General features: G+C 37.0%; 3 protein-coding genes across 7 annotated transcripts; 1 reads left to right on the top strand and 2 right to left on the bottom strand.

Moving 5' to 3' along the window:
• Positions 1-6: 6 nt before the first annotated feature.
• Positions 7-6016, bottom strand: LOC113205486 (GTPase-activating protein). Its single transcript, XM_026421139.2, has 19 exons — positions 5567-6016; positions 4586-4706; positions 4265-4466; positions 4095-4180; positions 3857-4013; positions 3586-3785; positions 3306-3498; positions 3069-3217; positions 2793-2994; positions 2563-2674; positions 2375-2481; positions 2123-2296; positions 1960-2033; positions 1614-1720; positions 1392-1516; positions 1134-1252; positions 899-1050; positions 650-809; positions 7-573 (listed from the first exon to the last, which is right to left on the bottom strand). The coding sequence occupies exons 1-19, from the start codon at positions 5619-5621 to the stop codon at positions 462-464; spliced, it is 2607 nt and encodes an 868-aa protein (XP_026276924.1). The 5' UTR covers positions 5622-6016; the 3' UTR covers positions 7-461.
• Positions 6017-6512: 496 nt separating this feature from the next.
• Positions 6513-8412, bottom strand: LOC113205487 (tRNA-uridine aminocarboxypropyltransferase 1). 5 transcript variants are annotated; one of them, XM_026421141.2, is made up of 6 exons: positions 8327-8412; positions 7814-8019; positions 7593-7733; positions 7442-7506; positions 7221-7369; positions 6513-7139 (listed from the first exon to the last, which is right to left on the bottom strand). In XM_026421141.2, the coding sequence occupies exons 2-6, from the start codon at positions 7988-7990 to the stop codon at positions 6574-6576; spliced, it is 1098 nt and encodes a 365-aa protein (XP_026276926.1). In that variant the 5' UTR covers positions 7991-8019; positions 8327-8412; the 3' UTR covers positions 6513-6573. The 5 variants fall into 5 exon arrangements, with proteins under 5 accessions (XP_026276926.1, XP_052128331.1, XP_052128330.1 ...); XM_052272371.1 differs by having other exon boundaries at positions 7814-7997; positions 8282-8411; XM_052272370.1 differs by having other exon boundaries at positions 8282-8394.
• Positions 8395-9373, top strand: LOC113205490 (single-pass membrane and coiled-coil domain-containing protein 4 homolog). Its single transcript, XM_026421144.2, has 2 exons — positions 8395-8523; positions 8745-9373. Exon 2 carries the CDS (start codon positions 8757-8759, stop codon positions 8940-8942), a length of 186 nt encoding a protein of 61 aa, XP_026276929.1. The 5' UTR covers positions 8395-8523; positions 8745-8756; the 3' UTR covers positions 8943-9373.
• Positions 9374-9695: the final 322 nt, after the last annotated feature.

Raw genomic sequence — 9695 nt, 5'->3', positions numbered from 1 at the left:
TAAAAAGATATAACAATTTGTTCATTCTACAGACAATAATAGAAATTGTCAAGAAAATAGGATTATGTTACAGTTTATATATCAGCCCTAGTTATGAAAATTGACCATTAGGATTCTATACAAAGACCATTTTCAAATACATCTATAGCCTCTTTTCTTGCTTTGAGCCAACTAAATGTGCCTCACTTGAAACATGAGAGAAAACTGAAAAAAAAATAAAAAAAAATGGCACTAGCATACATAGCAATATTTGGCACTTTGAGATTCATAGCCACAGTGACATAAGGACTTGCATAATGATATGAGCAAGAGTGAATGGCTTGAATTTGATAAGATGTTTTATGCTAGAATTTAGAAAACTAAATATTAAGTTGAGAGAGGACTTTTTGCAGTAACTGAGGACCTTTGTGGGAAGCACTGGAGGTTTGGCGGGGCAGACAAGACTGCCGCATAGGCCAATGTCATTGAACCGGCCACATTGGAAGGGATTGGGTTTGCCTGATATGGCTGTTGTCCAATCGACCTACTCTTGCAGCCAACAGTAAGTAATTGTCATCACCTATAGGAGCTTGCCTGTGAGATAAGAACAAGGTGTTGTAAAATATTGATAAGAAATTATATTACATGAATGCATGGTTCCATTACTTACTTGCTACCATATTTGGTTTCTCTAGCTACTGATCGGAGGTATGTACGATGCTCCTGCTCTAAGCTGAAAATAGTATCCTGTAATTGTTTTAAAGTGGTGGAGAAAGAGTGTTTCTCCTCTATCATGAAACTTGAAAGTAAATTAGTATCCCCAGAAGCCACTGAAACAAAAACATCCCACATTATTTCACTGAAAACCAGGATGTTCATACATGAAAAATAAAAAAGTGATCAAAGTCAGTTTGCTTACCAACTAGGTTTTCTAACCGATCAATATTTGAAATTACAAGAGAATGGATTCGTTGAAGCTCTCTATCTGGATCAAGATTCATTTGAAGTGTAGCATCTACGGTTGTTGAAACTTCACTACAACCAGCAGCTGCTTCACTTTGTGCTCTACAACTGAAGAGTAAAAGGTGATTTAGGGGAGCAGCAAAACTAGTTAACTATGAAACATTAATGTTGTGATAGTAAGGAAAACTTACCAGAGCCAGTGTCCATTGATGTACGCACTTGGATGATAACTACTGAGGCGGTTGGCATTTGTTTGGCAAATTTTAGTAAGTATGTCAATCCATTCCTTTTCTTCCACACAGTTATTAGCCTATAATATCAAAAAAGTACAAACATTGAATGATACATTAATTAATTGCCTGAACCAAAATGCTTCAAACTCCAGAGTGTTAAATGAACTTAATTAATTAAGAGACATCAATTGAACTTTTCATCTTTTAAACACATACCTGAATGTAGAGGGCTCTCTCTGGTTGAACAATTTGAAACATGTAATTCTTTTTAAAGGAATCTTCTTGAAGCTTTTCAACAGCTAATATTTGATTCAGGGGAATACAACAAAGTGGTTCTTTTCCTATGAATTTCAAAAAGAATAGGATCACAACTGATAGAATACATGCTACACACTAGTGTAAATGCAATAAACAGGTAATAATGACCGTTCGACTTACCCTTATTTTTGGAATAAGTGAGATCTTGAGTAGTTAATCTAAAATATCTCTGCTTAAAATTTTTCCGACCAAATCTTTTGCGGCCTTGAGCTCTCTTTATCATTACTCTGCAAAGCAAAATAAATTGGTAAAAACTATAATGCAACAAATTACAAGAGAGGTAGAGATTAAAATTTAGATTCTTCTATGATTTGAGGAACATAGAGAGACTAGAAACGTACCTTCGTTGCCTTCATATAGGCAGCGAAAACACAAGATAACACAGATAAATGACAAAGATGCACACAGAGGCAGTTGGTTAGACGAAAGAATGTGAATAAAATTTATGAGACTTGAGTAAACTTACCCTTCTTTGAGAACCACAGGCGAATCAAGGTTTCTTTGAGTTGGATTAGAAGTAGCTGATATTATTTCCAAAAACTACAAGAAAAAATTTGATAAGCATATGATATACTCAAACTAAGGAATATTGCTACGACACTAAATATAGTAAGCACTTTACACTGTACCTGTCTGACTGCAAGAACACGGCTCTCAGTGTAAACACTGTCAAAAACACAAGCCATATACTCTTCTTTATACTCTTTCTTGTACTCTCTTTGAAGAGATGTTGAGCTTACTAGATTTCCAAGACTTTGAATTGTCTTGGAAATCAAAGTCAAGGTTCGTTTAGTTTGGCTATCCTGAAATTATGAAATCAAAAATTATTTGAGGTTTTACCAATGTGCTGTAATAGATCTGACATCAATCAGAGCACTTACAATCTGTTCAGTGGTGAGGTCAAATAACTTAGGTCCAAGTATAGCAGGCGCAAAGAAGCGTAGGAAAATAAAGCCTGATATAACAGAGTACCGCACCTCTTTATTTTCTAAGGAAATAAAAAGCAGAAAATATTAATTTAACGCCCAACATATCATCATGACAGAAAACGTTCTTTTGATATACTTGCCAGGAAAGTATGAGGTTGCAAGTTCCTTCAAATTATGGAATAGCTGGCACATTAAGGTTGGACACCGGATGGCTGAATTTGTGATAGCAGTAAATATTTTTTCCACATAATCCTGAAAAAACATGTGAAGTCATTCTTTAAAGTCATACCAGAATTATTCGGAAAAATACATTTATGAAACCGTTTTTAAGGAACCAAGAAAGCTTTAAATCAGTAAGCAGGCGTCTTACTTTCAAATTAAGCAGATTAGTCTGTATTTGGCTCGGATCCTCTACTCTACTAGGGTCAATTTCACATGGTTTATGTTCTTGAAATACTAAATCCAAAGTTGGTCGAAGAGTGTTGTGCAGGTAATGCAGACCAACCAATTTCATGGCCTCGTCCATCATTTTTGAAACAAGGGTATTACCTCTGAATATTGTATTTGGATCACTGTAAAGTCAAAAGTATTTTGTCTCTTATTCAAAATAAAAAGGGCAAAAGAGCAAAAGGGTTGCAATACTTACGTTACTTTTGATATTTCCCATCTTGCAAGGTTTGTGATAGTAGGTGCAAGCTGTCCATGATGAAGGAACAGTTTGACCAAAGGCTGTGCTGTATCCTCTTTACTAGGAATTATTGCTCCAAGAATATATGCAGCACTAGATGTAACAGGCTGAGAAATAATACAAAATCAGTACCCTACTAATTATGAACAGACTGTAACTTAAATGTGACTTTTGCTCTGTAACCATTTAACCTACCTCTGCGTTAACACTCTGCAGAAGTAAATCCCGAAGACCATTGTAAACATGACTAGAAAATACATGATCAGCTGTATACTGGATGTTTAGACGCAGAGAACCCAAAGAATTAGAGTGTCCACGAGCAGATGCCGGGCTGTTTAATTGCTTGGAAGTTGGTCGGTGAGAAAGTGAACGAGGTTGTAAGAAGTACCTTCAAAAAGCCATAAGAAAGAATGTCAATCAGGACTTATTGTTTAGATTATGACACCAGCAAATTAAGTTGTACCACAGGTTTTACCATGCATTTGTTGCAGCATGGTTCTGCTGCTGCACGCCGCCAAGTGAAATACGAACTTCACCTAGGAATATTTTGTCTGACATGCCAGCAGAGTCATGCCACAAAGAAATGACAAGCTCACTCCAATCAACATCTGCACAAGCATCAGACACACGATACTGCCACTCCCTGTCATGATTTTGGCCTCTCACTGAAGGTAGCTGTGAGTAAGGTAAAGATTTAGCATTCCAACACAATTTAGTAAATTGAATGACAATTTTCTAATATTTACCTCGAAGATGAATGTTTCATCAAAATGAGGAGAGCTGGTTTTCTTTTTAACCTTTGCCTTTTTGGTTTCTTGTTTGCCATTGGAATATTTCACTGTCACTGTAGCAAACGGGTCACAAGCACCATTCTTCAGGGTCAACTCATTGCATTCGATCAATCTGTAACAAAACCAATTTTGTCAATAAAGGGTCTCTCTCAAATTATTCGGATGTCAGTATCATTGAGTAAAATAAACTTACCTAACAGTGAGTCTAGAATTATGATGCTCCAAATGACTGTTTGCTTTGACAACAGCCTCAAACTTCACATCAATATGAGCTTTTCCCTGTTAAACCGTCACAATTCAAATATTAATCAAATATAATGGTAATAAAATAGGATTAAAAAATTTAATAAATATCACACAAACCTGAACTTCACTATCTGCATCAACTGGCAAGATAGGAAACCAGTGGTCTTTACTATGATATGAGTGAAGCTCTTCTCTTTTCACTGCAACTTTGCCAATGACCTTATCTTGTTTCAGATGGCGGTCACGGTCATAAATATAGACAGATAGATAACGAAATCTTCGAGGAACTTCAAACTGAAAGTCCTCAGAAAAAAATGGACTGCAAAGCAAAAACATTCTTATTTAGCATTTTCTATAATGGCATGTCCAAAACTACACTAAGAAGGCAATCATGAAATAATACTACGAAAAATGTTATATTTTCTTTTGCATAAATACCTTAATGTTTTCTCAATAGTTTCTGTCCGGAAGATTTCCTCTTGATCTAATGAAAGTGCACAATAGACATCTCTTTGATTGATTGATCCATGACTACGGCTTGGTAAATTTTTTGCTTCACCTGAGATTCCAGAAGATAAGATTCATTATAACAAATGTACTTCCATGATAAGATGTAAACAGCTTTTTGAAATATCCATCTAAAGGTGCATTGACCACCATTCTTTTGAGTACTACATCCATCTACTACGCAGTAAGTAATCATAAATATAGAAATTTGTGGTATAGCACAAAAGTAAAAATAAATGATTGAAAATGGCAATAGAAATATTAACGAAATTTTTGAGAAACTGTGGGAGACAGAACAATTGAATGTCACCCAATGTCTCTTTAAAAAGTTAAAATGTGTGCAGAAGAACAGATTTTCAACCCACAGAACAATGACAGCTCCCCAAAAGGAGAAGTTTGACAGAATAACACAAGCTTCAAGGGGTAAATCATTATTATGCAGGGAGGTTGGCGTCTAGAGTGAAGCATATCAAGATTTAATGGCCTTAATAGGGCGTATTTAATTCAGCAACCTCGGATGGGTATTATTGTAACATAACCTTTATTTACTCCGACAGGCAAACGAAAGTCTCTGCCAAAACGCTGGGACCGCAACAAGTATCATCGGCCATTAAATAATGAGTACTTATTAAAAGTTAAAACAGGAAACAAAGAGAGAAACAAGGGCACATGTGTATCACATAATGCCAAAGCAAGAACTGAGAGACAACAACACAAACAAAGATCTTCAAGTCCAAACAAGCTTGGGTATCACACCACCTGTTCCATAAAAATGTCAGGAGGCGCTTCTTCCTTAGGGCTCTTTGAAGCAACTAGGAACCCGGGGGAGACTAAACTTGGGTTTGCAGGAACAACAATTCTTCCAGAAACTGGAGCAAATAAAGAAATGACCAGTTGGTGATCAAAACATACCTATTTTGATTTTCAAACGTTCCACTACACGAACTTTCCCCTTCACGTCCGCCATGATGCTTACTCCATTTGTGACAAAAGAAGAACAGTTGAATGAAAAAAGACGAAGTACTCCTGACTAAGGAAGTCAAGTCAAATCTTCGAGCTTGACGACTTGTGTTTTTAAAAACCAGTTAATTACTTTACTGCAAAGTTAATACAATTTGAAACAGTGAGTTTATAGAGCCGTTGGTAAAATCGATAGGAAAATATTTTTGCAAGGAAGCAAACAATTTGAAAAGTTGTTCAGCTGCCTTGCGTATGACTCCATTCATGGCTGTGCGTGTTGTACTAGAAAATCATGAATGAGAGGAATGATCTCATCGATCCGTTTCACACCTTGAACTTGTAATGAATGGTAGCGTAAAACTGGGGGGTTACTGGCCTCAAACCGATCAAAATCCGGTTTACAGGGTGTACAGGATTTAACGCCTGAAAAATGGGTAGTCGATTTCTACGAGGGATCTGAAGACTCAAGGAGAATTTAATCGCTTGAACATGCCAATTTGTCATTACTCTTTCGGGAACGCGACACCCACGGTGCTTCTTCATACTCTATACGTGCTGTCATTTTATAGAAAGGGCAAAGATAAATTTTCAATTCCACCTTGTTTCCACACAACATCACCAAGTTTTAACGGAACGGAAAGGCGGAAAGGTGCCCCAGTGCGGGGAGGGGGATGGGAGCGATAGCAGGGGGCGTCGTAAATTACTCATGGTTGATTTTTAAGGCGTTAGCGGGCAGTAAGTGAACACTTATCTCAGTCCCCAGTAGTGTCAAATGGTGTGACTATGTCACTTCTAGTGAAGCGACAACGTGACGTCCACATGACCACGTTCTGCATTAAAGGGAGTGACCCAAACGACTGGGTACATAGTAGGAATAGGGCAATATAGAAGACTGTAATGTCATATTTGTTTTTATTAATAGTATCATAATAAAATATAATAAAATATTATTTTTTTTATTAAGTTGTTTCCCTTTTGTAAGACCTCAGTTTGTCATGATCATAAATTGAATGAATTTTATGGTACATAAATTGGAAGAAAAATAATAGGTTGTCATAATCTCCACTATATTTTCCTTTCCATTGGTCTGGCCCGCAAAGATTGATTCCAGGGTTATCTCCAGGATCTGAACGAATCCCACGACACAAGGCCAGATTTTTCACAAATTTTGAAGGCAGCTTCTCTGGTTGAACAGGCTTTTTAGAGGAGCCACTCTGATGGTCATTTTCCTGTGAATTTTGAGGGGATGACTGTTCCTCTGTTACCACAAAATTAACCGATTGCATGGAATTGGTTGACGTCTCTCCAGATGGAGGGATGAAAGCTGTTCTGTCTGCCACAGTGGTATCAGGATTTTGGAGCTCTAGACATTCGAGCTCTTTATTTACACCTAGATTACATATGAGGTGTAATTCAACAAGGAATTGATGGACAGCTTCGATAGTGGCTAGGAACCACCGTGGACTGCCATGTTGATGCCTCCAAAATTGAGAAATACGCGACTGTATCACCACACACGGAATTTCTGAAATTTTAAACAAATGCTCTTTTTATTTTGATGGCATGTGACCCCTTCATACACAAAGCTAAAGGCAATCTTTTCTACCTCGAAGTCTTTGATCCTTATAAATCCCTCTGCTTTGGTTCCAAGTGCTATCTATGAACACTGCTCGACTAATGGGTAATTTAGTTACGGTGTGAGCTCGCTTTGCTTCAGGCTCAGAGCAATCATCATTAGCTGCACCTGAACTAGAGCTAGAGGAAAAGATAAGATGTTTTAAAAATCTTCACAAATTATTATTAATTTGATCAAAGCTTCAGACTCACCTCATTGCCTTATCAACATATTCTTTGATAGAGAGGGCGTTTTTACCAGGGAATATCAAAACCACCTGAAAATACCTTCACTGGTGAGAAATTATGAAATTGCTTGAAATTCAAAGTAAAATGAGGTAAAAGAAATTAAAATTAGACAAACATTCTCTTCTGTCGAATAATCTGGTATACAAGGATAAGTGTAGATTGAAACGTCTTCAGGAGCTATGACAGCTGCATGAGCTGCTGTGCTTTTTCCATCTATTTCACTAGCGTGCTTAATAATGTCAACCTTCAAAGGCAGCTGAAAATAAAATTCAAGATTAGATAACGAAATGTTCATAAAATTTCAACAAATGGCAAACTATTATTATTATTACTAACCTTAACTTTAGGAGTGTGCTCCTCAAGTTCTGGAATAGGGATGTAACAAGTATAGCAAAAGTACTTTCTGGACTTATTGCATTTGGGGCAAAGAGCTCGACCTTCTAGTTTATTAAGTATTGCCCAGTCTTTGATTTTCATTCCCTCAAATGGGTCCTCATCATGATTGCTGGCCATTGCGAATCTTGAAAATCTAGATTATTTCACTAAACAAAGGAATAAGTCATGAGTGAAAAAAACAACACTACGTAGGAGTTGCCTAAACGCTGAATTAATCTCTGTTAACTAAAGACAAATTATTTTTCAGTGAGAGAGTAAGGGCTACATGTGAAATTTTAGGTTATGGCCGCCCAGTCAACACAAACACAAACAATGAAGCGCATGGCCACCACCAGTGCGCTCCAAAATATACCAGGTTAAATTTTCGAATCTACTGATTGGGAAAAGATATCTTACGCTACGACACACACACACACAAAAGATAATATAATGAAGATTTGGTAGTTTCTGAACCTTTAAAGTATGAATGAGGATGAATCTGTTGACAGAATCATTGAAAAGTCTTCTATTGTTATTTGCAGGAAGAACTTCAAATAAGCATTGTTTTTCATTTCGCTGATGTGGCAGACGACTCTAAGGTCTGCAAACGGTGTCCCAGCGATTGTTAGAGTTTTATCTTTACCAGTTTGCATTTTCAGCTTTGTTCACAGGTAAGTAATTGTTTTTCCAGCTCTTTCACCTTTCCCAAATTTGCTTCAAACGTGAGGATTTATAAAAGTCTGAGGAACACTCTACTTCGTTGTTAAAATGTGTCACATGTGGAGCTTAATTCTTAAAGCCAACTGTCAGTTTTGTTTACTTCCTGTATCTGAAATTTTAAGATTTTAACTCATGTAGTGTACGTTTATGGACGAATTTTCTTTCTTTTCAGCCAATCAGCATCATGCGCCAGTTGAAAGGAAAAGTCAAGGAGACTAACAAGCAGAAGAAAGAACGAAAGAAGGAGTTTATTGAAAATAAACAGAGAGTCTTCACCATCGTTTTACCAACTATTGGTGTCCTCTTTGTTTTGATGGTCCTGTACGTTTACTTTAAGGCAAGTCGTCCCAAAACAAACGTTGAATTCTAAATTCTTAACAAAAATTGTGTTTGGTGAAAGATAAAAAAGTTTCTGTTATATTTGCCCTCTGCATAGAAAGTGTCGATTTGACTCTGCTCGTGTATTATAATCTAAGAAACAGAGTATTCTTTATAAATTTCTTATGTGTGTGATAAATTTGGACCTTGATCTCTGAATTCAACATCCCTCAAGAATCTTGAATTGAACCATTAAGACTGTAATTTATCTATCTAATTATTTGTGAATTGCAAACTATTGTTATTTTTGGCTTAGTGACTTATGAATGTGTCATTCTTAATAATGGCCGTATTTACATATCCACCCTTAAGACTTGCCAAAAGCACCATATTGTCTAATATTTATATTGTTATGTTAAAAATATTGCAGCTGTGTTAGATGCCACCTCACATCTCCATTAAAGTGTTTATGTTTTCATTAAATTGTATTTCTTTTCAAGTCATAAATTCCATTCTCCTTTGATCAGCGCAACTTGATGTTGGCTGTCTTGCTAATCCAGTCCAGGTACGACGAGATCCTGGTAAAGACCGGCGGCTTGAAGTTGCCGCAAGCCCTGGCATCGTTGGACGCAATGCCGATGAGCGTCGTTTCACCGTCCCACTCGGTGATGGCGACGGGGTTGCCGGCGTCACCCTGTTGGAGAAAATGGTGAAATGTTGAGAGGCCTACTCCTTGACAGTGGACTTCCCTAATACAAGGGGGCATTTCGGAAGTATCGTTTTTTTTTTCAGGGGGTTGGGGGGG

Source organism: Frankliniella occidentalis, unplaced genomic scaffold (assembly GCF_000697945.3).
Source record: "Frankliniella occidentalis isolate FOCC.00 unplaced genomic scaffold, Focc_3.1 Scaffold202, whole genome shotgun sequence".
NCBI lineage: Eukaryota > Metazoa > Arthropoda > Insecta > Thysanoptera > Thripidae > Frankliniella > Frankliniella occidentalis.
The sequence above is the reverse complement of the archived record's forward strand: the minus strand, read 5'-3'. Positions and strand labels throughout refer to the sequence as shown.

Coding starts and splice junctions, on each gene's coding strand:
- LOC113205486 (XM_026421139.2), bottom strand. CDS start 5,621: ATGGCGGACGTGAAGGGGAAAGTTCGTGTAGTGGAACGTTTGAAAATC. Junction 2,297..2,374: donor ACCTCACCACTGAACAGATT/GTAAGTGCTCTG, acceptor TCATAATTTCAG/GATAGCCAAACTAAACGAAC. Junction 2,034..2,122: donor GTGTTCTTGCAGTCAGACAG/GTACAGTGTAAA, acceptor TTTTTCTTGTAG/TTTTTGGAAATAATATCAGC.
- LOC113205487 (XM_026421141.2), bottom strand. CDS start 7,990: ATGGCCAGCAATCATGATGAGGACCCATTTGAGGGAATGAAAATCAAA. Junction 7,507..7,592: donor ATTATTCGACAGAAGAGAAT/GTTTGTCTAATT, acceptor AGGTATTTTCAG/GTGGTTTTGATATTCCCTGG. Junction 7,140..7,220: donor TAAGGATCAAAGACTTCGAG/GTAGAAAAGATT, acceptor TTAAAATTTCAG/AAATTCCGTGTGTGGTGATA.
- LOC113205490 (XM_026421144.2), top strand. CDS start 8,757: ATGCGCCAGTTGAAAGGAAAAGTCAAGGAGACTAACAAGCAGAAGAAA.